At 47.5% G+C, this 27,256-nt stretch overlaps 1 protein-coding gene across 3 annotated transcripts in view; it reads left to right on the top strand.

Moving 5' to 3' along the window:
- Positions 1-27,256, top strand: part of TMTC4 (transmembrane O-mannosyltransferase targeting cadherins 4) — a 56,236-nt gene that overhangs the window by 8,127 nt on the left and 20,853 nt on the right. Inside the window, exons 3-8 of one of the 3 annotated variants that reach the window (XM_015098258.4) lie at positions 2,642-2,757; positions 4,046-4,262; positions 9,831-9,918; positions 23,051-23,148; positions 26,332-26,424; positions 26,654-26,818. In XM_015098258.4, coding sequence (XP_014953744.2) covers positions 2,642-2,757; positions 4,046-4,262; positions 9,831-9,918; positions 23,051-23,148; positions 26,332-26,424; positions 26,654-26,818 — 777 coding nt within the window. The remainder of the gene's footprint in view (positions 1-2,641; positions 2,758-4,045; positions 4,263-9,830; positions 9,919-23,050; positions 23,149-26,331; positions 26,425-26,653; positions 26,819-27,256) is intronic. The other 2 variants (XM_042255039.2, XM_042255040.2) reach the window with 2 other exon arrangements.

Raw genomic sequence — 27,256 nt, 5'->3', positions numbered from 1 at the left:
AGAGAACCTGAAGGAATTCACTCCTCTCTCTTTCTCTAGTAGATACAATCATAGCATCTCTTTGTAGCACTTTTCCTTAATGCTCTGCAAATTTTGAAGTCATAGATTTTCCCGAATGTGGAGAGAGCCATTTTCCTATTAAAAGTGTTGAGGAAAATTCTCTGTGCAAGGAACGTGTATTAGGTGGGGTGGAGGGGAGAGGGGGCGAGGGGAAAGGGGGTGACTGTTCGGCAGATATTTCATTTGTTAACACCCTGTGAATGATTTGCTTCATTTCCACGGCACAGACTTCAGTCGTGGTGTTTATTTTGAATCCAGGTTCTTCACTTGTAATTTCCCTCAAGTTCATCCAGCGGTTTGAAACATCCAACTGCCGATGTTTCTGTTTCAGTCCTTTTTGCAACAGCGCTTAGGAGCAAAAGAAGTGTGTTAGCTCTGAGCAACTGTGTCACAGGGGTGGCTTCATAGCTATTTTCCAGCGGGATACGTGGCTTAATAGCTGCTTTCCAGGGAGGACACATGACTGTGCCTTTGTTTTCTTGGCTGAGCTGGGCCTTCCTTGCTGTGCGGGCTTTTCTGTGGTTGTGGGGAGCAGTGGCTACTCTGTATTTGCGGTGCTCAGGCTTCTCGCTGCCGTGGCTTTTCCTGTTGGGAAACACGGGCTCCAGGGCACACGGACCCAGCCGTTGGCTGCACGTGGGCTCAGGAGTTGTGGTGTGCGGGCTTAGTTGCCTCGCAGCATGTGGGATCTTCCTGGACCAGGGATCGAACCTGTGTCTCCTTCATTGGCAGGCAGATTCTTAACCACTGGACCACCAGACAAGTCTGCCTTTATCATTATTATTTTTTAATTCCATTTGCTGAGAGTTTCTTGGCCCTGCCACTCCTGGAGGATGTATGAAGTGTCGATTCTGGACCCTCGTTGAAGAGCTCTGGTGAGCGAGGCGGGGAGACACAAACCATGTCCTGCGTGAGATGCCCTGGATGAGGTTGAGCTTCTCTTTCCTTCTGGGAGCGAGGGCAGAGGAAGGCGCTCTGTGACCCCGTGCGTTGTCTTGGCAGCGTTTTCTGGAGCATCACACTGTGCCCCTTTGTTCACTTGCGAGCCTGCTTTTCTCCCCTTCCCTGTCTACTGACAGGCCCTCCTCTGTGCATTGGCACCGTGCCTGCAGTAATGTGAAACAGGCTGTGACTGGAGTTTCTTGGTGTTAAAGGCTGTTTTCCAGATGCTTCCTTGTAGTGTTGAGTTGCCTGTAGTGTTGAGTTGTTCACGGAGATGATGATTTTCTTTGAGTCAGTGGAATCAGCATGCATTCGAGACACAGCACATCTTTCCTAGAAATCATTAGGAGGAAAAATTGACCTTTCTTCCTGTGGCGCACCTTGCTGTGAGGGCTACACCCAATCAAATATTTAGAGCTTTGTTGGCGTTCGTTTGCTGCTCAAACGGAGGGAAAGATCCTTTGCTCCTCCCTCCCTACTAGCTGAGCCGGTAGTTCTGGGACAACGCAAAAGTACAGGACTTCCAGTGGGGTAATGGAGTAAACGGAGTTAGTAGGTGGATTGCATGACCCTCATGAAATAGCGACTTGACTCTTAGAGAAGGGTGTGTGCACTCAAGGCCCCTGAAGCTGATACCCACCGAAGTGAAATTCACCCACAAAGTGGGTGTCAGGTCACCAGCTTGCCTCTGTCCCACGTGGTCAAGCTTTTCCCTTTGCATCATTAAGCACCTAAGGCTTCCCAGGTGGCACTAGTGGTAAAGAACCCACCTGCCAATGCAGGAGACACAGGAGACACGGGTTCGATCCCTGGGTTGGGAAGATCCCCTGGAGGAGGAAATGGCAACCCGCTCCAGTATTCTCGCCTGGAGAATCCCAGGACAGAGGAGCCTGGCGGGCTACAGTCCATGAGGTCACCAGAGAGTCGGACACGGCTTAGTGGCTAAACAGCCGCCTTACATATTGGCTGTGAGAGAGGGCGATAGTGACCTCACTTAGCTGCTTGGTCCATTTGTTCATTCTGCATGGATCAAGCGCTTTCTGTGCACTCCCCCCAAACACGGGGCGGCCCAGGCCTGGAGGAGCCCCAGCGCAGTGGGGCAGATACCAGTCACGTGAACCTCCTGGGAAACAGGCGCTGTGAAGACAGGTAGAGGATGCTCTGGGCCCCCCAGGAAGAGAACCGCATCAGCTCTGGAACGTTGTAGTCCAGTGCCTGAAATACGATGAGCGGGAGGAGCTGAGCTCTGGGGAGCTGAGGGGTGACCATCCGGGCACAGACCCGTCTTGGGGCGGGTGGCAGCAGGGGCCATTTGGGGACCAGAGACCAGGAGCAGAGCCAGCGTCTGGGAGATGTGCCGGCCACGTGCAGCTGAGGGGCCAGAGCACCCCAGCTGCGGTGTCCCCGTAAGATGTCGGCTTGGTCCTGGAAGGGGTGGGGCTCTCGTAGGGGGTGGGAGAGATCCCTTGGAGAACGCGCAGAGCGGGGCACAGTGGAGCCCTGAAGAGGCCCGGCCGGGTGCTAGGTGTGAGGGTGGCGGGGGCTGGACCCAGGACTGGCGGGAGACATGGGGAAGAGAGGGCTTCCGCCCAGGGGGAGGGCGCAGTCCCGACCCCGCCGTCTGCTGTGTTGCCTGCAGGACCTCCGTGCAGAGACACCTTTGGGGGACCTGTGGCATCACGACTTCTGGGGCAGCCGGCTGAGCAGTAACACCAGCCACAAGTCCTACCGCCCCCTGACCGTGCTGACCTTCAGGTGAGGTGCCGCAGGACTGCCGTCGGGGAGGGGAAACCTGAGGCTTGTGCTTGACGTTGCACTGGGTGGGGTGTAACCAGGGACCCCGGTCAGGGGTTCCCACGGACGTACAAGCCGCGGTGCAGACACTGACCCATGCAGCCGCACAGAGGAGACCTGCCAGGCCCCCGGCATGGCTGCTCTGACAAAGCGTTCCCTACGCTTTGCACAGTTCTCTCAGGTTGGACCCTTTGCCACTTAAGCTGGAGGAAACAATATTTCAAGGCAACAGGTAGCCTCTAATTAAATTGTGTTTGCTTTCACTATATATAAAAAGTAAGTTATAAATCTTCCTCCTGTGAACCACATCAGGCTTCCCTGGTAACTCAGAGGTGAAGCATTCACCTGCAACGCAGGAGACCCGGGTTCGATACCAGTCAGGAAGATTCCCTGGAGAAGGCAATGGCTACCCACTCTAGTTTTCTTGGCTGGAGAATTCCATGGATGGAGGAGCCTGGCAGGTTCATGGGATCACAAAATGCTGGACACGACTGAACATCTAGCACTTCACTTCTGTAACCACATCAATATCCAAAAACAAAATGAAACTAAAGATAATCTCGCCACCCCACCATGAATCGGGGAACTGTTTGCATTAAATAGATTAATTGATCTCACAGAAGTTCCCATGCATAGCTGTTTCTCAGGTGTATTGGATAACCTATGTGTAGATCCCTCAAAAGTGAAAGTGAAAGTCGCTCAGTCGTGTCTGACTCTTTGCGACCCCATGGCCTATACAGTCCATGGAATTCTCCAGGCCAGAATACTGGATGAGTGGCCTTTCCTTTCTCCAGGGGATCTTCCCAACCCAGGGATCGAACCCAGGTCTCCCACATTACAGGCGGATTCTTTACCAGCTGAGCCACAAAAAGAAGTATAGAAATGATGAATCAGAACCATTCATGATTGAAAACGAGACAAAAATCCTTGACAGGGACAGCCTTGCCTTTATCTCACCTGAATAATTGTCTTTTTTTTTTTTTTTGGCATTTCCTCTCCAAGTATTTTCTGTCCCACTCCTCTGAGAGGTCCTTATCTCCCGTTTTCCCCTCTGCAGTTAGTTACGTTCTTAGCTCTTCTTCACCCTTCTTGGCTTAACAGGCATTATTTATCTTGACGCTATTTTTATCAACTGCGCACACGCTCTCCTCCTTCAGTATGTTCACACACCAGCCTTTCCCTCCAGCCGGTTCGTGTTTTATTTCACGAGCTTCTGCATCTCCGTTGTGAATACCTTCCTTCCTTGCAGGATGAACTACTATTTGTCAGGAGGCTTCCACCCCAAGAGCTTCCACGTTGTCAACATCGCCCTGCATGGCGGCATCTGTGTGCTTCTGGTGGATGTCTTCTCTGTGCTGTTTGGGGGCCTGCAGTACACGAGCAAGGGCAGGAGGCTGAACCTGGCCCCCAGGTCGTCTCTGCTGGCCGCCCTGCTGTTTGCCGTGCACCCGGTGCACACTGAGTGTGTAAGTACCGTCTGCCAGCCATCTCTGCCCTTGTGTAAGATCGATGCGGTCCACGCACTGGTTTGTTCCCTAAAACAAGCTTCCCTTGGCTGCTTGTACGGCTCTAGAAGGCCAGCTTTCAGACACCCAGAAGGGTGATTTGTGGGGACAGCAGGTCCCCCTTAGGACAAACGCAGGGTCCATGATGGGCCAAGACTTCATAAAGACCATATGGCATGATCTCTGGTGATACTCTCTGTGTCCCTTATTAGACCACACTGGGAAGGTGTGACTGGTGAACCTTGCCCATCTTCTGGGTCTAAAGCCAGAGGCTGAGATTGCCTTTTTTTCCTGAAAAGGGGTCTGATGCAGCTTTCCTCTGTTAGCCAAGAGCTTTTGTGATTTCCAAAATACTCCCTCACACTTCATACGATTATCACCAAAACACTGTAGGTTCAGCTGGAGCAGCATAACAATTTCCACTTTACGGAAGAGGAAGCAGCCAGGGAGGACAAATTAGGGACTTAACCAAGGTCGGTCACATGGCCGAGGAGGGTAGGGACAGAATTTAAGATCTGGTCACCTGAACCCGTCCCAAGGAGAGGTCGGTGTGCTGCCAGCTGAGCTGGTGAGTGGGTCCCCACGTCCTGCCGGGACCTGCTCATGAATTTGCCCCACCTTGCTTCTCATCTCCCATCCCACCATTCCATTACAGCCATTCAAACTCAAATATTTGAGAAAAAGCTATCGGTCATTAAAAATTAGCATTCCTAAGACAAATCAGCTGTGTGTTCACCTTTCCTTGTTTCTTGGCAAATAGGCAATATTCAGTTTCATCCTATCAGTTCGGTTTAGTTCAGTTGTATCCAACTCTTTGTGACCCCATGGACTGCATGCCAGGCCCCCCTATCCATCACCAACTCCGGGAGTTTACTCAAACTCATGTCCATTGAGTTGGTGATACCATCCAACCATCTCATCCTCTGTCATCCCCTTCTCCTCCTGCCTTCAATCTTTCCCAGCATCAGGGACTTTTCAAATGAGTCAGCTCTTCGCATCAGGTGGCCAAAGTCTTGGAGTTTCAGCTTTAACATCAGTCCCTCCAGTGAACACCGAGGACTGATCTCCTTTAGGATGGACTGGTTGGATCTCCTTGCAGTCCAAGGGACTCTCAAGAGTCTTCTCCAACGCCACAGTTCAAAAGCATCAATTCTTCAGCACTCAGCTTTCTTTATAGTCCAACTCTCACATCCATACATGACTACTAGAAAAACCATAGCCTTGACTAGACAGACCTTTGTTGGCAAAGTAATGTCTCTGCTTTTTAGTATGCTGTCTCAGTTCAGTTACTCAGTCGTGACCCCATGAATCGCAGCATGCCAGGCCTCCCTGTCCATCACCGTCTCCCGGAGTTCACTCAGACTTAAGCCCATTGAGTCCGTGATGCCATCCAGCCATCTCATCCTCTGTCGTCCCCTTCTCCTCCTGCCCCCAATCCCTCCCAGCATCAGAGTTTTTTCCAATGAGTCAACTCTTTGCATGAGGTGGCCAAAGTACTGGAGCTTCAGCTTCAGCATCATTCCTTCCAAAGAAATCCCAGGGTTGATCTCCTTCAGAATGGACTGGTTGGATCTCCTTGCAGTCCAAGGGACTCTCAAGAGTCTTCTCCAACACCACAGTTCAAAAGCATCAATTCTTCGGCGCTCAGCCTTCTTCACAGTCCAACTCTCACATCCATACATGACCACAGGAAAAACCATGGCCTTGACTAGACGGACCTTAGTGGGCAAAGTAATGTCTCTGCTTTTGAATATACTGTCTACGTTGGTCATAACTTTACTTCCAGGGAGTAAGCGTCTTTTAATTTCATGGCTGCAGTCACCACCTGCAGTGATTTTGGAGCCCAAAAAAATAAAGTCTGACACTGTTTCTACTGTTTCCCATCTACTTCCCATGAAGTGATGGGACCAGATGCCATGATCTTCGTTTTCTGAATGTTGAGCTTTAAGCCAACTTTTTCGCTCTCCTCTATCACTTTCATCAAGAGGCTTTTTAGCCCCTCTTCACTTTCTGCCATAAGGGTGGTGTCATCTGCATGTCTGAGGTTATTGATATTTCTCCCAGCAATCTTGATTCCAGCTTGTTTCATCCAGTCCAGCGTTTCTCATGATGTACTCTGCATAGAAGTTAAATAAGCAGGGTGACAATATACAGCCTTGATGTACTCCTTTTCCTGTTTGGAACCAGTCTGTTGTTCCATGTCCAGTTCTAACTGTTGCTTCCTGACCTGCATACAGATTTCTCAAGAGGCAGGTTAGGTGGTCTGGTATTCCCATCTTTTAAAGAATTTTCCACAGTTTATTGTGATCCACACAGTCAAAGGCTTTGGCGTAGTCAGTTAAGCAGAAATAGATGTTTTCCTGGAACTCTCTTGCTTTTTCGATGATCCAGTGGATGTTGGCAATTTGATCTCTGGTTCCTCTGCCTTTTCGAAAACCAGCTTGAACGTCAGGGAGTTCACAGTTCACATATTGCTGAAGCCTGGCTTGGAGAATTTTGAGCATTACTTTACTAGCATGTGAGATGAGATGTGATATGCTGTCTAGGTTGGTCATAATTTTTCTTCCAAGGAGTAAGTTTCTTTTAATTTCATGGCTGAAGTCACCATCTGCAGTTATTTTGGAGCCCCAAAAATACAGTCTCTGGGCTTTGGGCTGGGTCCCCAGGGGAGGGAAGAGAGCTAATGGAGGGGGTTTCCTTGCCTCTTGTCTTTTTAGAGACCAGGGCATCGGCCCCAGGGTATTCCCTGAGGATACTAGCGCCGCTGCAAGATTTTCTTTCCTCGAAGCATTGGTGAGGATTTCAGATTGCGTGAGTTCAGATTGCAGAGTGTCAGAGAGGGACGGCCAGATGTCCTTGCTACTCCTGCTCATCCAGTGAAGCCAGAGTTTATGTTGAAGGAATCAGGTGGTGAAATACCACCCCCTCTTCCCTCATTCCTTCTATGGCTCCCGCACAAATCGTGCCCAGTAGGGAAACGCCACCACCTTGTCTGTTACAGATTCAGGGAATGGCGGTGACTTCCCCAGAAAACTCTGTTGGGAGTGTCTCAGGTTATTTGTAAGAAAAAAAAAGTCTTTATAAATAGCTTTGCCTGAAAATACATATTAATGCAAATAACAGAAAAGAAAAAAATCTCTTTGTACCCATGCACATTGGCCAAACAGTTCAACTCAGTACCTTCTTGGAATAGCCTTTAAAATTTTCTTCCTGTAGAATCTCTTTCTGCCAAAAATTCACTGAAGGACTAAATACTCTGTACACTGAAACACTTGTCACACTCTTTTTTGAGACTTATTTTCTTTTTTAAATTACTTTTTATTGGAGTATAGTTGCTTAACAATTTTGTGTTGGTTTCTTGTGGCATAGCAAGTGATTCAGTTATCCTTACACACATATCCCCTCTTTGTTGCATTTCCTTCCCAGTTAGGTCCCCAATGAGCACTGAGGAGAGTTCCCTGTGCGATACAGTAGGTTCTCATTAGTGCCATACTTTTTAAAACCTGTTTTTCTTCATGTCAGATGATGTAATGTACATTCCTTAAGACCTGGGGGTGTCTTCACTTAGCCAAAGGCAAAGTGTTTGTTTTAAAAATGAGTTTATGATATTTAAAGTTCATTTTAGTGGAAATCTTTTTTTTTCTTCCAGATTTGGATGATTTACAACATTATATGTTAGGGAGAGTCTTTAAATGTACCTCAACTGCTCAGATAATGAGTGGTTTAGGCTGGCCTTTTTGCCTCCTACCCCTGGTATTTAACCAAGCCACTTCCCTCCCCTTCACTCAGTTCAGGAAGCCTTGTTCTCTGACCCTCCACGTTCCCAGCCCCTGCTTCCCAGATGCTCTTGCTCTCAGGACCTTCTTGGATGCCCTTCTCTGAGCTGGCTTCTCTTACTGTCTCCTCTGAAAGGCTGTGGGATGCAGAACCATCCTCGGGCCCTGTGAAGAGCCGCAGCTGGCAGATGCTGCTCACACTTCTCTCTGGTCCTGATGGGAGGCCCACGGCACCATCTGCTTCCTCCATCGCTGGCCGCGGAGCCGCAGAGCCCACACCTGCTTCTCCCTAAGCTGCTGTGTCCTTGGTCCACTGCTCTTTCCCCCCGAATCCCTCCAACCATGTGTCCCTGTTGGATTGACAGTGAACCAGCACCCACTGTGGGCCGGGGTCTCATTGCATCCTCGATTTCACCGCATCTCTGAGCAGGTTACAGGCCAGAGGATTCCAGAAGTCTCATGATGTATTCGCTACCTTCGTGAAGTAATCATTCCATTTACCCCTCCAGCACACTGGCCTCCTTGGCCCAGATCTGTTGAACCTGTATTTGTCTTTAGCTTCCTTCCCGGGAGGAAGTTTTTTCACGTGCCTGGCAGTCACAGGTGGGACTCAGCTGCCAGCCTTCTTAGTGATCGCGTCCCCCGGCATCAGGAGCTCGCCATTGGATGGGTGTTTGCCCCGCCAGCATCGGGAGCCACGCTGGTTGGATGGAAACTGCTCCTAAAAGGCATTCCTTTTAGCTGTGGCTTGTACATGCCCTGGGCACAGAATATAAATATAGTGATTTTCACATTCATTGTGAAATATACTCTCTTACCTCTGTTTGTAGGCTAGACTTTACTTTGGATCCAGCATCACACTTCTCACTTTTAAGATGAGCTTCCCAGGAACTAAAATGAAACCTTGAGAGTCACAGTGCAAGCTCTGATACATGTCCTGTCCGGGTGCTAGTTAGTAAAGGATGCCACATAGACTAGACCAGTACTCGGGAGCACAATTCTCTGTCTTTGGTTGACCTGAGACTTTTGGAGAACAATTGTTGGAGTAATTAGCTTGAAAGAAATGAAGCACCCATTCTGTATTGCCTCTTTAACACTAAGGTGGAGAAAAGGGCCATCATCAGATGCAGAAAATGGGGAGGGGCACACAAGAAACGATGGAAATCGTACTCTGTTTTCATCTTACTGGTCAACCTCTTTTGAAGCCTTCCACTTTCCAGGTTAACCCGCTTAATTGATTTTGGTCTAAAGGGAGGGAAAGACAGTGACAGAGGCTTTGAACCCCCTGTGTCTTATTCTCTCTGCTTGATGACATGTAGCGCTTACTTCCCACCTGTCTTTCATGTCTCCAGTCAAATTTTCTTTCTTAAATATCATGCCTTTTGAGCTGATAACATTTTCCAATTGAAAAATGCACCCTGGGCACCTGATCAGGGCAGAGGTATCTAGGGCTGTGGGCACAGAGTGCCAAGTGACAGGGTTTTCCCTGCACATGGGCATCGCTGCCTGTGTGCGACCCACAGAAGAGCCACAGTAGGTCAGAGTCAACCCAGCCTTCCCATGGAAGCAGCTGACCCAGATCCTAGACCCAGAGTGAAGAGTCAGTTGTCAGATCACACCACAGTTACAGAGTTTATTTTAACAGATGGCTGAGTCTCATAAGGTTTTCTGTTTCTGAGGATGTTTTTGTGTTTCCAAAGTTTCACGTAAATGTTTTTTTAACATAAATCTCTTTCCTCCGTCTTCTTTGAAGGTTGCTGGTGTCGTCGGCCGTGCAGACCTCCTGGGTGCCCTGTTTTTTCTGCTGTCTTTCCTTGGCTACTGTAAAGCGTTCAGAGAAAGTAAGCATGATGTTTTACCCTCTCAATTTTGCATCTTCTTCGTGTTTCTGTTCTGTCGAGCGTGTTTTAACAGATGGGAAGGTGTCCGCTCGTATAAGTTTATCACTTTGAAGGAATGTAGGTCAAAGGTATCAATTGTTTTTAGTGATGTCTGTTACTCAGGTTGCTTTTTTGACGACACAAAGGTTGTGCTTCAGCGTTCACAACGTTCAGGAAGCATCTTGCTGAGTAGTGAAACCAAGAGCTCCTGCTCTTAGTGCTAAAGCAGTTGTGATTGATTTTTGTGATTTTTTTTTTAATTTCCAGTAAAATTGAAGAGGGGAAAAGCTTTTTGTTATTTATTTATTTTTAATGAAAATATGTTGGAGGAAAAATATAGAAAAATTGTAAAAATGTATAGCTATGAATATGCACCTGGAGCATGAGGTTCTTATTTTTTGTCATGTTAATGGTACTGAGAAAGTCTTTGTTGCTGGAACCAATGGAGCTGAAATGACCAGTTGTGTGTGTGTGTGTGTGTGTGTGTGTGTGTGTGTGTGTGTGTGTGTGTGCGCGCACGCGCATACATGCATGCAAGTGGCGGGGGTTGAACTGCCTGTTTGTTAGCACCAGTGTATTTATTGAGATTCAGTAGAATCCCCATATAACTCTACTAATTATATGAATTCTGATCGACTCCAAGTGACATCATCCCTTCCCAGTTGTCTTACAGTAGAAATTGGGTATGATACATTTATACATTTTGGCCCTGGCAACAGTGTTATAATTTCAACTTCTGTTATAAATTCAGTTCATGACTGTAGAACTCTCTCCTTATATAACACAATCAATTGAAAAGGGAAAGTCAGAAGAAAAGGGAAAGTGAGAGGAACAATTTCTGTGGGATGCTTGACAGGGCTGTTTCAGCAGAGTGAGTGAAAGTCACTAAGTTGTATCCAACTGTTTGTGAGCCCCCCATAGACTGTAGGCTACCAGGCTCCTCTGTCCATGAGATTTCCCAGGCAAGAATACTGGAGCAGGTTGCCATTTCCTTCCCCAGGGCCTCTTCCCGACCCGAGGATCAAACCTGGGTCTTCTGCATTGTAGGCAGATGCTTTACTGTCTGAGCCACCAGGGAAGCCAGTTTCAGCAGAAGCTGATATAGTAGTACATTGGTTTCCTTGAGTCCTTTCCACAGCACTTCTCAAAGCTTAGGTGTGGTCCCCTGCCAGGGCCTTAATGTTATTGTTCATGTACTAATGCTTATACTTGGATTCCTCTTGTAAGCTGATATCTTATTCATAAGCAAGGACAGACCACTCATTCAGGATTTTGTCTCTGCTGGGGCTGGTTGAAGTGGGGTCACTCAGGACTGGTTTTTGCAGAGTTAGGAGTTTCCATAGAGGCTGCCTGGCCTATGAAGCCTGAAATTCTTACTGGCCTATCCTTTGCAAAGTTTGCTAATCCCTGGGACAGATGACTGACACGTAACTGTCACCGTGCTAGTGGTTCCAAAAGATTTTTTTAGCTAAGATTAATAGGGAGTTTCCAGCACGAAATTTTTCTTTACTCATGAAGGTAGAGGAGTTTCCTGTAACATAAGTTACCATTTTTTGACTGTCTGCTGTCACACATATGTGTGTGTGGTTGTCAATTATGTTACAGTCTTCAGTTCAGTCGCTAAGTTGTATCTGATTCTTTGAGACTCCATGGACCGCAGCACACCAGGCTTCCCTGTCCATCACCAGCTCCCTGAGCTTGCTCAAACTCATGTCCATCAAGTTGGTGATGCCTTCCAACCATCTCATCTTCTGTCGTCCCCTTCTCCTCCTGCCTTCAATCTTTCCCAGCATTAGAGTCTTTTCCAGTGAGTCAGTTCTTCCCATCAGGTGGCCAAAGTATTGGAGTTTCAGTTTCAGCATCAGTCCTTCCAATGAATATTCAGGATTGATTTCCTTTAGGATGGACTGGCTGGATCTCTTTGCAGTTCAGGGGACTCTCAAGAGTCTTCTCCAACACCACAGTTCAAAAGCATCGATTCTTCAGCCCTCAGCTTTCTTTATAGTCCAACTCTCACATCCATCTATACATGACTACTGGAAAAACCATAGCTTTGACTAGACCTTTGTTGGCAAAGTAATATCTCTGCTTTTTAATATGCTGTCTAGGTTGGTCAGAGCTTTTCTTCCAAGGAGCAAGTGTCTTTTAATTTCATGGCTGCAGTCACCATCTGCAGTGATTTTGGAGCCCCAAAAAACAAAGTCTGACACTGTTTCCCCATCTATTTGCCATGAAGTGATGGGACCGGATGCCATGATGTTCGTTTTCTGAATGTTGAGCTTTAAGCCAGCTTTTTCACTCTCCTCTTTCACTTTCATCAGGAGGCTCTTTAGTTCCTCTTCACTTTCTGCCATAAGGGTGGTGTCATCTGTGTATCTTTAAGATAGGTGGAGTTACTTTCCCTGCTGTCCACATGTAAGACACAGAGTTTAAGTAACTCACCAGGATCACACGGCTATATATGGCTGAACTGGGTTCACCCTCTGTGTCTAACTCACTTCAAAGCCAGCCCCAACTAAATTGTCTTCATCGGCTTCCCTGTCCTCATGGGACCAGTGAGGCAAGCTTGTCAAAACAACCATTAAAAATAAAGAGGAGGTGCATTCAGTTCTGTTAATGAATTATTTAAATGTTAAGTGTGGTAGAAACATCAAAAGTATGATTTAAGAACTCCCCCTGCTACTCACGTTGCCCACGTAAGTGTGCAGCCAAGAATCAAAGCTCTTTTGTGGAAGAAGTTCAGTCTGGTACTTGTGGAATACAAATAATAATAAATGATATTTGTTGTTTAAACCTATGATTTAAGTTACCTGGTCTTTGTTCTTTCAGATCTGAACATCAATTCAAAGAACAGTCAAGCATTCATTCCTCATAAACTTGAAGTTTAAGAGAGGTTTTTTACAGAGGAACAAATTTAATATTTTTTATAAGGGAACAAAAAATTGAGTGTTCTGAAGTGAACGATTTAACTAGGTAAAAAGATCTTTCGGAGAATACGTTCCTTTTTAATAACCTCATTAGCTTTTTTTAATAGATGCACTGTCTGTATTATAAAGCTCTGGACAATTTTTAACTGCCTGAGTTTATTGTAACAAGCAATTCTGTGCTAACCTCTGGAATCCTCGCATTTTTTGAGAGTGAAAAAAGAGTCTCATGTAACATTTCTGGGTTTTTTTTTTGTTATGTAGAATAGCTCCAAGTGGGCTCTTTTAGAATAGAATTTTTTTTTTAAGAAGAAAATAGCCTTATAGAAAAGGATAATTATTTTAAAGGGAAAAAAGAAAGAAAAACACTAAGTCGATGATGCGCTGGTTATTATTTCTGAACACCCAAAATGAAAAGTATTATTCTAATGATGAGACATCCTTCTCTGTTAAAGCCTAGTACATATTTTGGATTGGAAAAAGGTAATCTGTCTGTATGGGCTTCCCAGGTGGCACTAGTGGTAAGGAATCTGCCTGCCAGTGCAGGAGATGCAGATGTGGGTTCAATCCCTGGGTCGGGAAGATCCCCTGGAGAAGGAAATGGCAACCCACTCCAGTATCCTTGCCTGGAGAATCCCATGGTCAGAGGAGCCTGGCAGGTGTCAGTCCATGGGGTCACAAACGTCACATACATAATCCTTCTGCACAATAAACTTGATAGAAGAGCCAAAACAATTTCTTTTTATAAATAAATACCTTAGAATATTGTTTCATGGGAATTGGGATGACAAAGAGAAATTTCATTAGTCTCATTTATATAGTGGGGAGGAGAGAACCTTTTCAAGAGGAAAGGAAATGGGTACATTTCTAGAATAACCATTTTAAATCCTAAGCTATTATGAAACACAAGATCTCAAGTCTCAGTTGTTTTAAGTTCTTCAAATTTATTTTAGTCACTCTCCCTACCATAGTTCAGGGCTTCCCAGATGGCTCCTTAAGAAAGAATCAGCCTGCCAATGCAGGAGACGTGGGTTCGGCCCCTGGGTCAGAAAGATCCCCTGGAGGAGGAAATGGCCACCCACTCCAGTATCCTTGCCTGAAAAAAATCCCATGGACAGAGAAGCCTGGCAGGAATACAGTCCACGGGGTCGCAACGAGCCGCACACGACTAAACACAAGACAGTCGCACCATAGTTCAGGCAGCTAAAACAGGATAACTGTCGACTCTTGGGATCTCGTTTCCTGCTCTTTTCCACTCTGATTCAAGACACGTTTGTCTTTGGCTTACACAAAGTCACACAGCTTAAACGAGGGCAACTGTGTAACTCACATAGTCTAGGACGCCTTTTTTTTTTTTTTTTTTTTAGATTTGGGATTGCTGCCATCTGAATTGTGACCGCGGTATTCACGTTGGGTTCTCTTTCTCAGGGGTTGCTACACTGGCTCGATTCTCCCAAAACGTGCTTTTAGTTAGGAGATTGGCCTCCGAGTTGCCTCATTCCGCAGGTAGAAGCGCCGCTTGCTTGGCTCCCACTCCTGGGAGGGGAATCCAATGCGTGTTGTACGGCTCCGTGCTCCAACCGAGGGAGCCGGGGCCGCCTGACGGAGTCGAGTGACTTCCGCCCACGCACCGCGACGCACGCCGGCTTCCGGGCGGCTAGACGCAGGCGTCGACTGGGGAAGACGGTGTCTCCTGGGATGCAATGCTTTTTCTTTTCTGAAATGACAGCTTCCCCATCGAGCGCCCTGCCAAGTCCGCCACGCAGCGCTTCCCTGAATTGCCCGCGTCTGTTGGGCACTTGAGGGTGTTGGCGCTGGCCAGGGTCTTGTTAATGCTTGTGGGGTTTTTGTTTCCCCCACCGTGCTCCTTCCCCTGGCCGCCGCCCCTGCTGCCCCTCAGGCTTTGCCTCGGTTTACTGACAGGATCGCCTTACCTAAGAGACAGACACGGAAGCAAGGAAAGCATTTTCCAAGCCAGTCTTTCTGAAATTCTGGATTATAAAAGGTTCATGTTTGCGAACGCTGTACAGTTCTAGAGCAAGTTGTGAGAGATGTTGCATGCAGTAGGAACAGTTTTTTAGGTTTTTTTGTGTTTGCTTTTTTCATTTTCTCTCCTGGACCATTGTTGCTTAACAGCTTAGCAGACTGGACGGATTTGAGATGGAGAGTTCTTAGCCTGAGACACTTACACAGAGTTTGGCTTCCCGCAGTGGCTCAGGGGTAAAGAATCCGCCTGCAGTGCAGGAGACTCGGGTTCGATCCCTGGGTGGGGAAGGTCCCCTGGGGAAGGAAATGGCAACCCACTCTAATATTCTTGCTGGAAAAATCCCATGGACAGAGGGGCCTGTTGGGCTATAGTCTGTGGGATTACAAAAGAATTGGACACAACTGAGCGAGTAAACAGCAAACGATGCATCAGTTAGAACTCCCTATTTGGGGGAGACTTTTTGAATAAAAGTACTCATAAATGCAGTTGTACTGGAAGTGATATCCACCTCTCAGGATTTATTTTTACTGTTTTTAGCTGTTAATTCTAAAATGAAAATGATCCGTTTTTCCTGTCTTTTTAATATTATGTAATTTTTAAAAAACAATTTTTTAAGATCTCTTACATGACAGATTATTCCATTGTGAGGAGGTTCAAAGACTAAAAATGAAAGGAGGACTTCTGGCTGTATTCATTCACATTAACAAATTACTGACTTTTCAGTGTTAATTACATCTCAATTGCCTTTGAAATAGAGTAATATAGTAAAGCTTCTAACAGACATCGAAATAAAACGGTTGACTCATCCAATATTTATTGAGTGCCAGCTATATGCAAGGTGGCCTACTGTTTTCAGTTTCAACTGTCTTATTAAAATGATCAGGCAACTTCCCTGGTGTTCAGTGGTTAAGATTCTGCGCTTCCAACGCAGGGGGTGCAGGTTCCATCCCTGGTCGGGGAACTAAGATCCCACATGCCTCGGAGGCATGACCAAAACAAGAAAAAAATTTTTAAATAAAATGCTTAAAATTGGGAATAAAAAAAAATAGCTTACGTTAGTTACTAAGTAAAAACATATAAAAACACAAGTCCAGATTTATCTAGATTATTTTATATATTTGCAGCTGTTCACATTAGTCACCTTGACAGATTAATACTCAAAGAAAATAATAATTTGACAAACTAAATGGTAAAACTGCTAGAGGAGGTCTTATGACCATAAGTCTACTAGGCTGTGCTGTCCCTAAACTCAGGACCACTTTCCCAGTTGATTATTTAATTTTTATAAGGCCTTTCTTGATTGTCCCCAGTACGAGAGATACTTTGTCAATACTTTGTAGGCTGGCCTTGGTTTATCATGCACCTCCCTTCCACACATTTGTAAAGAGGACCCCTTTGATTTATATGAGATAGTTTAAAAGTGCAGTTAGTGCGTGGGTATGAACTGCACAAGTCCATTTGTAGGCGAATTTTTTTCAATATGCACTTCAATAGTGCAGAACCAAAAGTTGGTTGAATCCACAGATACAGACCAGCAAATGCCAAGCAACACAGTGGGGGCTGACTGTGAAGTTATATGGAAGGCTTGGGCCCTAACTCTCCAGTTTAAGAGTCAACGGTTAAGCTCAGCTTTCCAGTTTGAATTGTGGAACAACTGAAGTGTGTGTGCATGCTGTCTTATGACTCCTGATAGCAGATCAAGTGACTAATCTGGTAGGGGTTGGAGGAGAAAGAAGTGAATTTTAATAAGCAAGTCACTTCATATTTTCCGAGTTTTTGAAGGCAGACTTGGATTAGAAACAGCCGTGTAGACCATTTCATGGATGAGCTGGGTCTCTGAGCATGTGTCGTTGACAGTGCTGCGTAGGAAATACGATATGAGCCCTTCAGGTCATCGCAAAATTTCTAGTAGCCATGTTATAAAAAAAAAAAAAAAGAAAGAAAAAACCAGATTAGCTGAATTTTAATGCTAGTTTCTTAGCCTAATATATCAAAAGTATTTGCAACATGTAATCAGTATACAGATTATGAGCTGTTTGACATTCTTTCATATGGAGTCTTCAAAATTAGGTAGTGTGTTTGACCCTTCCAACATGTCTCAATAGGGACCAGGTAAATTTCAAGTGCTCCCCAACCACCATGCCTCCTCTTGGACCGTGGTGGTCTAGAATTGGTTTTCTGAATGTAAAGCCATCGCTTGGTTTATAACTGAGCCCTGAAATTACCATTGTTGAGAAGTGACCTGCCTTCCTGCTAAGTTGCTTCAGTTGTGTCTGACTCTTTACGACCCCATGAACTGTAGCCCGCCAGGCTCCTCTGTCCGTGGGATTCTCCAGGCAAGAATACTGGAGTGGATGGCCATGCCCTCCTCCAGGGGATCTTCCCGATCTAGGGATCAAACCCGGGTCTCCTGCCTTGCAGGTGGATCCTTTATTGCTGGGCCACTGGGAAAGTGACACTCATTTAATAATCACTGAAACTGAAAACACTTCTTCAGCACAGAACCATTGTCATCCTCTTTCACAAGTTTCCATACTGGAATCAAATCAGAAGTATAAGGCAAGTTAAAGAGTAGGATGCTCCCAGAACAATTTGCTGAGGATTTGAGAGGTGGAGGGAGCCTGAGTCCCTTAAAGAAACTTGGAGTTCTAGCAGTATGATGGAATTATGCGGTGAGATTAGAGAGAAGGCTGTCAAAGAACCAGGAGGTTGTGGTTTTTTAATGTGTTTTTCTTCTTCTTTCGGTGAAATCTCAGATTGAGCCATCTAAGGAGAAATCCACTTTAAATTCCAGGCAAGTGGAATGTGAGTCTTGGGGTAGTTTACCTTTGTGTTCACAGAGTGCTTTCAAGAGCAGTCCTTTGGGTGTTTTAATGGAGGAACTGGGAATTTTTTTCCTATCCAAAACTACTGAGCCGTGGAGGGTGGGGTGGAATTAATCCATGTTACAGTCAAGTAAAACACAAGCTAATTCAGTTTTTCTAGGAAGAAATGTAAAATGATCAAGGGACTAAAATGTTAAGATCAGGGAACATTACACTGGGAAATCACAGTATATTTCAAGACGTCTGAACACAAATTGTGGGAATAGAAGCTTAAAAAAATCAAATTCCACTAAAGGGGTGAGGAGGGAAGTGGTCCATTTTTTGTTTTGTTTTGTTTTTGGAAGGGTTTTCTTGGCCGCTCCATGTGGCTTACTGGAGCTTAGTTCCCTGACCAGGGATGGAACCCATGCCCCCTGCAGTGGAAACCTGGAGTCCTAATCACTGGAACCCAGGGAAGTCCCTCCATTATGGTTTCTAGAGAACTACTGAACCTAATGCCTAGTGGATATGAAAACAACAGCTGGGTCTGAGGTGGGGGTTTTCGAGGGCGCAGGAGCCAGGGTGGGAGACTCCATGGTAATCAATGTGTTCATTTATAATTAAAGGGTATCTATTTGCATATAAGGGATTCCTGGGTGGCTCAGTGGTAGAGAATCCGTCTGCCTTTGAGTCGGGAAGATCCCCCAGAGGAGGAAATGACAACCCACTCCAGTATTCTTGCCTGGAAAATTTCATAGACAGAGAAGCCTGGTAGACTACAGTCCATGGGGTTGCAAAGAGTCAGACATAACTGAGCACACACACATTTGCATCTAAGCTGCTGATACGAGCAAATCCCAAAAGTGGTTGGATGCAGACTCAGCACGAGCTGTTACAGGAGGAAGGGCTGAGAGAACACCCTCCACTGAGAGGAGAGGGCAAGCCCTGTGGGGTCACCCTCCGCCCATCGCTGTCGTGTGGCAGAAGGTGTGGGATTCCATGCTCTGGCGTGGTGTGGAATGAGCGTGACCCCTCTGCTTGGCCTGGACCCTTGTGCTCACCTGCTAAAACTTGTGGGACTTTTCTCAAAATTATATCCTAAGAGGAATTAAGTGATCCATTAGCTTTGCCTCCTCTTTGGCTGTATTTTTTTTAGAGGTCTCAATGCCTTGGTGTCTATAAACACTTGTCTGCTGCTGATTGCTAGCAGATGCTCAAAGTAAAAGTCGCTCAGTCATGTCCGACTCTTTGCGACCCCATGGGCTATACATAGTCCATGGAATTCTCCAGGCCAGAATACTGGAGTGGGTAGCCTGTCCCTTCTCCAGGGGGTCTTCCCAACCCAGAGATCAAACTGGGGTCTCCTGCATTGCTGGCGGATTCTTTACCAACTGAGCTATTGAGGGAAACCCCAAGAAAATAAGAAATCCCAATAAATATATGAATACCCCAATGAAATCATGTCTAATGTAACAGGGCTTTGGGCTCGTAATTGTGATCTCTTGATGTTACGTGTATAATGTAATTAATTTCTACAAGTGGAATTATCCTTAGTTTGCTTGATAGAACTAAATACTCTGATATACTGTGGTTTTCAACAAAGACAACTTGGCTTCTAGGCACTGTGCCGCCTGGGATATTGGAGAGATGCTGCTCAGGATGGTGGGAGGAATGTAGAAGGCAGGTATGGGCTCACTCGAAGTTAAAACTGAAATGGACTGTCCGTTCTGGAAGTCACAGCCATGTGGCCCCCTGCCTGAAGCATCTTGGGAGGGATTCCTGCTCTGCCCTCACTGCCAGGGAGATCACAGGGAGATCCACGACCTCCTGGAAGCGCTCCAGCTGTTCCTACATTATGGCTATATGATTTGTCAGTTCCTTGCCCCTCCTGATAGGTAATCAGGTACCCCAGATTCTGGAGCTTGGAGAAGATGCTCCAATGAGCCAGACCTGGTACCCGGGATGCAGCTGTGAGCAAGCTTCCCACTGAGGTTGATGCTCCTCGACCCATGGCATCAGAATCACCTGGATGGCTGGTTAACAGGCTTCCAGTGTGGCTCCACCCTTGAGTCTCTGAGTCCAAGGGCCTGGGTTGGGCTGGGGTGGCCTGAGCATCTGCCTTTCTTAGAAGATCCAAGGGCAGGATCACACACTGTGAGTAGCACTGGTTAGTTTAATGGTCTCCACTGGGTGTGATCCCCTCCCACCCAGGACATCTGGCAAAGCCTGATGTTTTGGGTCATCACAACTGAGAGCTAGGAGGGCTGCTGACTTCTCGGGGGGGTAGAAACAAGGGAGGCACCGAGCATCCTACAGTGTTGAAAATTGACCCACATGTCAGCAGTGCCAAAGGTGAGAGCTTAAAATCAAGCATTTGTAGTGACGTGTGAAAAGAACACGCTGGCAGATTGTGCTGAGGGCCATCTAGGGGGCTACTGCTCGGCCTGACTTAATGTAGGGGGTCAGTTAGGGTCACCGCGGTGCATGGGACAGACCCTGCTACTGGGCAGTCAGGTGTGCACACAGTAGGACCATTTGCTGTTGTTGCAACTGTGAATAAAACAAGTGAATCAGAAGGGAGGCTGCCCAGGAGGATGGGTTGCACAGCCTGAGTGACCTTTGATGGCCACAGGATTCTTCTGGGGCGTTCTAGCTTAAGAGAAGGGAACATGCAAAGCCCAGTGAGAGTAGATTGGCCTGTGTGCTTGGAATTTAGACCCAGGGAACCTGGAGAGGCTGTGTCACCCCATAAGGAAGGCCTTAAGTGCCGTTCTCAGCATTGGGACCCCTTCATCCTGTCGACCGCAGGAAGAATCAGATCAGAAAGACTTAAAACAAGAGTGCTGGTTGATTCGGGACAGTGGAATCCGAATCAGTGAGGCTTTACTGTTTATTGATCAGTTGGGCTGGTGAAAAGCCTTCAGGTGCCTCGACTGTACAGCCAAAGAAAACTTTTTTGTATTCCGTCAGTTCTGCCTGTTTGTACATTAATCCCGGAAATCCAACAGAGATTCCCAAGAAAAGCTGAAAAGATCAGACAGTGTCAGCCTGTGTGTCCTTTTGCTTGACTTCCAAATCTCCAGCCCCCGAGGCCTATGTGTGAGTGAGGACGTTTTCCCAGCCAGCCTACTGGGCCCTCAGACAGCACAGGGGTCAGTCCTGCTCACAGTTTGTTGAAAGTCCAGGGGGCTTGGCTGGGTGCAGCCCCTCAGCATCCTAAGAGGAGTTTCCAGCCATACGTGGAAAGTTCCCAGTTAGCAGCATCCCCTCCCCCCGGCTCCAGACCCCACAGCTGATCCCAGACAGGGAGCCCAGGACTTTGGTCTGGGGCTTTGCCGATGACTCCCAGATACCCACTTCATTCAGGATTGCCTCTCTCTGTCTCCCTGTCTCTCTCACATATGTACTTTAATTGTTGGTTTTCTGCTCAAGCAGTTTATTGAGAACTTGGTGTATCTTGTCACCGCATAGCGAGCTTGGCACATTTCGGTGACAACGTGATGGATCAGTCACCCCCTTGCATCAAAGCCCCATTGGAGACCCTCTCCCTTGAACTTGGGGTGGTTTTGTGATTTATGTGCAACAAACAGTGAATGCTTTCTGTGGTCCCAGCAGTCTACCAAGGTTTTTTGTTTGGTTTTTTGATGTTTAGTTTTTAGTATGGTTTTTAATTCATGCACATAGTTTTTAAAAAATGTACATGATATGAAAGGTTTTGCAGTGAAAAGTAAGACTTCTTCCCTCTCCTTTCCAAGGTTTTCTTAAAGTTGTTTAGAGGGGATTCACTGGCAGGCCAGTGGTTAGGACACAGGCGCTTTGGCTGCCAGGGCCTGGGTTCGATCCCTGGTCAGGGAACTAAGATTAAGCTGCACGGTACAGAAAACAACAATAACAACAACAACAGTTTAGAAACTACTGTAGTTGGTTTCCTATGTGTTCTCCAGAGATATGTTTTGCATGTACAAGCAACTTTTATATATAACTTTTAACACAAATGGGCAGGTATTTCTTGTATACCTTTTTTCTCACTCGAGTAGGGAAGGTACAGTTATTGTTGCACCCATTTTATTGATGAGGACCCTGAGGCTACAAAAGTAACTTGCTCCAGGTCACACGGTGAATGGCGGTGCTGGGATTTAGGCCAGGAGCTCTGGTTTTAGGCAGAGCTGACCCAAGACCCAGGGGCACCTCCTCCAAGCAGGTTCACTTTGCCCCACCTCACACTTAGGTCTTTATAAAATGTTCCATTGACCTCAGTGAGGAGCTGAGGGCCTCACAAAGGACAGAGAGAAGTATTGCACAAGCCCTCTCCTCTCGTCAGCTCTGGTCCCCGAATTGCATCCTCCACACCCCCTGCTGGTAGAGAGCAGACCCTCCTTCCTCAAAAGGTGTTCAGTCGGTCAGTCGTGTCTGACTCGTTGCAACCCCATGAATTGCAGCACGCCAGGTTTCCCTGTCCATCATCAAAAGGTGTTCAGGGACCATCGGTTATTACTGGAGCCTAGCCGCACCTAAACCAAGCAGCTTACTGCCGCGGTCACATTTCTGCCGAGGTTTCAGTTTCCTGTTGATGCTTGAGTATCCATGCAGGTGAGCTCAACAGTCCGGCATCCTTCAGAACTAGTCCACGCTGGAAGCAGAGAAGGTGTTCTTAAGGCATCTAGGGTTCAGAGAGCCCAGACTCCACCTGGAAGTGGTAGACACTCTCAGAGCAGTGCTGGACCCCGACCCCGGGAGGTGTAGAGATTCTCAGAGCAGAGGGGGGTAGCCAGATGCAGTGCCTCCACCACCAGTGGGAGTCCTCGGCACAGGCTGTCAGGACGGCCTGTTAGGTGACTGGTGGGCTGGGAAGAAGAACCTCGCCCCTGGAAACTCTGCCTTGAGATGTCTTTGTAGCAGGGCTGCATTGCAATGCCTCCTGAAGGCTCTGTGCTCCTGCTGGGGGACCCTTGAGAAGGAGATGTGTATGTCACGAAGAAAGTGAAGGTATTAGTCACTCAGTCGTATCTGAGTCACAAAAAGTCCAAAATGTCCAGCTTTTTCCCACCCCATAGCCTGCCAGGCTCCTCTGTCCATGGAATTCTCTAGGCTAGAGTACTGAAGTGTTGCCATGCCCTCCTCCAGGGGGATCTTCCCAACCCAGGGATCAAACCCTGGTCTCCTGCATTGCAGGCAGAATCTTTACCAGCTGAGCTACCACCATCTAACCAGAAATGTGGGTCTAACACCCTGGCCCACAGAGAAATGCCGTCCAAAGACCAAACTGTGTTTTTAAATGGTGACTGTCGAAGGTGCACACTGAGAATTTGAGTTCCAGGAGCTCCCAAGACTGAGCTGAGTCATGTGACTCTGTGTTTGTCATTTCTCCTGGTCGGCAGCCACCAAGGAGGGGACCCACTCCACGTTCTGGGTGTTGCTGAGCATCCTCCTGGGAGCAGTGGCCATGCTGTGCAAAGAGCAAGGGATCACCGTGCTGGTAAGACCCCAGGCGCCCTCACGGGGGTACCCATGCTCCCTACGCCCCTTTCCCTCCCGTGAAGACACTTTGCACTGCCCTGCCTGTGGGACCCCTCTACTGCACCCCTATTGCCGGTCTTCACCCTAGCCCTCTCTGGACTGATTACAGGGGCCACCATGTTCCCGGTGGTTCAGGTGGGAATTGACTATCTTGGTTGATTCATTAGAGCTGGTGGGCACGGAGAGGGGACAGCTCTGAAGAGCAGGTGACTAGCCCCTGTGGAGAGGTCCCGGAGGAAAGAAACAGTGGTGTGGCCTTTCTGAGGTGCTCTCATGTTTCAGCAGTCCTAAGTACAGCCATGTTGTGACCCTGCTGCTGTTTCTGGTCCTGATTAACAAGCATTGATGTGTGTTCTGTTATATCTGCCTGTGTCCGGAAATGTCAGGGAGGACAGGAGAGGGCTCTGAAGGGTCCAGGTGTGCACCCCCTACGTCTGATCTGAGTAAAGCCCCTGGAAGGGAGAGGCGTGGAAATGCACTCTTTTTCTCTGTTCTAGCTAATTTTCTGCCTTACATTATCAGAGGGAAACTGAGACATTAGGGATGTGAAGAGATGTAGGCAAATGGAAAATAGCGATGTGGGGTGTGCCCATATGGGAAGCCGTGGGAAAGGATCTTCCTTTCCCAGGTCCAAGCTCTTTGGGGCTGGACACCAGCTGAGGCAAAGATAAATGGTTTTATTGAATTCAATCTGTACGAATAAGGTCAGCTAGCTAGGAAACAGTATTGAAAGAATTGCTGTGCAAAGATACTAGAACTTCATGAGTTACTTTTTTAAAAGTTTGCTCTAGACCAGTGTTTCTGAACCTTGGCATTATTGGCATTTGAGGCTGAGTCATTCTTTCTTTGGGGTGTGTCCTGTGCATCATAGGATATTTAGCAACATCCGTGGTCTCTACCCACTAGATGCCAGAAGGACACCTCCTCCCTCAGTTGTGACAACCTCAAATGTCTCCAGACATTGCCAAGCACACCCCCCTGGTAGGGAGTGAAAATCATTCTGTGAGAACGGCCGTCCTGAAATCCTGCTTGTCTCAGTGTGGCTTGAAGACCAGTGGCGTTGACACCATCTGGGAGCTTATTAGAGATTTAGGATCTCAGACCTCCCACCGCCACAGGCCTGCTGAAACAGCACCTCCATTTCACAAGGCCCCCAGGTGACTCCCACCTCCTTTAAGAAAATCACTAAAAAATTAGGTTGAATTTTCATGAATAAAGATAGGGTGATGTTGAGCAGGTTTCCAAAAATCTGACTAGAATGTGGCCATTTTGATGACGTGTTTAAATGGGAAGGGAGAGAGAGAGCCAGGCTCATGTTTGGTTCAGTCCTCGTGAAAGCCTGACCGCATCAGCACTGGGTGACTGTCCTGTAGCTCCCAGGCAGAGAAACACATGGCATAAGAAGACAGCACAGCTCAACAGGGAGCTTCCTGCCTTCTAGAAAATGGTTCACACCTGGGCAGAAGTGGTCCTCTGTGACCCAGGAAAACCATGCATCACACGGGTGAGTAAAATGAGGATTCTGTGAAGTGATTAACCCAGCGCTGGCCCGTGTGCTGGATAATTAATAGCTCCCAGCATGTGTGGGAGGGGGCTGAGGAGAGATGTCACCCTTGCGCTGAAAACCACAAATTACCACTGGCTTCTGACGACTTAGGATTGATCCTCTTTGCCATGAAGCTCCGTGTTTGGAGGCCCCACGTCATCGAAGGGCAGGTTGAACCATCCGCACAGTGTATATTCTGACCACTCTGCCGAGTTCCAGCAGGGAGTTCAGCTGCATGGCGTTGTCTACAGCAGCCACGTTTATGGAAAGTCCACTGCAGGGTAAAGGGTAGAGCCCAAGGCCAGATGAGCCCTCAGCTTGTAACCACAGGTGTCAGAGCTTTAAGAGCAGCCGAACCTACTAGAAAGGAACTATGGTGCCGCTGCTGGAAGCTGTTAGCATTAATGCAGCTGCAGTATCACACTTCCTAGAGCTGGGGGTTTTGCATACTTGGAGTTATTGACCTTCTCCCTGAAGGTCATGGGCAGAGGTGGTCATGATTGGAGTTATTGATCTTCCCCCTAAAAGTCATGGGCAGAGGTGGCCATGCTCCACACAGTGGGGCTCTGCCATCCTCAGGGTATGGTTTCCAGTGCCACTCCAGACACCTCCGTCATCTCCTCCACAGCCAACTGGACGGGAAACCAAGGGTGGGGCGTGCTCTGGTCCATGACCAAACCTCCAAGAGGTGCGTGATCACTTCTGCCCACATCCCATTGGCTAGAACTCAGTCACATGACCACGCTCCCCTGTGGGGCTGGCTGTGTGCCAGGCAGGAAGGGACAGCTGGTGGGTGACGAGGAGTTTGAGCCTGGGATGTCTCTGCAGCCCCACCAGGGTCTGTATGTTCTGTTCCCTCTCTTCCAGGGCATATGCCCTCATCAGGCAGCACCCCAGGTTCCTGAAGTGTAATTACGTACATGGCTGGGTTTTCAAGGTTGCTGGCTGCCTTATTGGCTTAGGCATAGCCACTGCACAGGTATTGGCTCTGCTGCAACTCTGGGACAGTTTTAGGGGGAAAAAATGGAAGAGGGGCCTCTGCAGAACTTCTCCTGGGAACCCCAAAGCTCTAGCTCTCCTGCCTCTTATCATACTCTTGCACGCAGGCTATGAAACTGTGACTAACAGGGGATTTACTAGACAACAAATCTGATGGGACTTTCTTGGTGGTCCAGTGGTAAAGAATCGGCCTCCCAATGCAAGGGACACGGGTTTGATCCCTGGTCCAGGAAGATTCCACATGCTACAGGGCAACTAAGCCTGTGCGTCACAACTACTGAGCCTGTGCTCCGCAACGAGAGAAGCCAGCCCAATGAGGAGCTCCTGCTCACCGCAGCTAGAGAAAGTCTGTGCACAGCATCAAAGACCAAGTGTAACCAAGAATTAAATAAATAAACAAGTAAATTTGATATGAATATCATGAGCTAATTTCATAGGAACCGTAGGATTTGTTTTGTTTTTAGAGCTGAAGAGATTATCTACGGTGATCTAATCCAGGATATTTCTCGTCTAGATTATGCGATAGAATTGTGGCGTATCCTGGCTACCTGATCAGTTAGGCTGTCCCATGGCTGATTCCTTGCTTTGCTTTCTTAGGGTCTGAATGCCATCTTCGACATCTTGGTGATAGGCAAGTTAAATGTCCTGGAAATTGTCCAGAAGGTCCTCCGTAAGGACAGATTGGTAGAGGTGAGTATCTTCTTTTGTCTCCAGCCGAGATGTGGAAAATGTCACGTACCTGCTGGCTTAAAAAACCATTTTCAAAGTACTTCTTGCAACTTTGAATTCTAAAACAGGCAGCCTTTTAAAGCCCAGTGTCAGCGAGGTTCAGCCAGAATTGCTGCACATTTATACCTGGCTTGGCCACACTTTTATTTGAAAAATCCTCAACATTGCGGGCCTTGCGCTGTCCTTTCAGAGCCCTGGCATGCTCCGGACAGGGGGCCTCCTCTTCAGAATGACCCTCCTGGCTTTGGGGGGAGCCGGGGTACTGTATGTACGCTGGAAGATCATGGGCACCGGCCCACCCGCCTTCACCGAGGTGGACAACCCCGCCTCCTTTGCCGACAGCGTGCTGGTCAGGGTGAGTCCTGGGTCCATCCTCCGCTGGGTCATCTTTGCCCACCAGATCCCCAGGTCTTCCCTCCCTCTTCCTCCTCACCTCCCTCCCCAACATACCCACAAAACCCCCCCTTAATCAGAACACTTCCACATGTGTTTCCGTTCACCAACGAAGTTCTGGGGTGAAACCAGGTTTTTATCAGGGCTTTGAAAGGGTGTAAAGTCTTTGTATTTACTTGTGGCTCAGACGGTAAAGAATCTGCCTGCGATGCAGGAGACCTAGGTTTGATCCCCGGGTCAGGAAGATCCCCTGGAGAAGGAAATGGCTACCCACTCCAGTATCCTTGCCTGGAGAATTCCAAGAACCAAGGGGCCCAGTGGGCTGCAGTCCATGGGATCACAAAGAGCCAGACACGGACTGAGCAACTACTATTTTCACTTTCACTCTAAACGAAATCAA

This window comes from Ovis aries, chromosome 10 (assembly GCF_016772045.2).
Source record: "Ovis aries strain OAR_USU_Benz2616 breed Rambouillet chromosome 10, ARS-UI_Ramb_v3.0, whole genome shotgun sequence".
NCBI lineage: Eukaryota > Metazoa > Chordata > Mammalia > Artiodactyla > Bovidae > Ovis > Ovis aries.
This window is presented reverse-complemented; position numbering and strand designations above follow the sequence as displayed.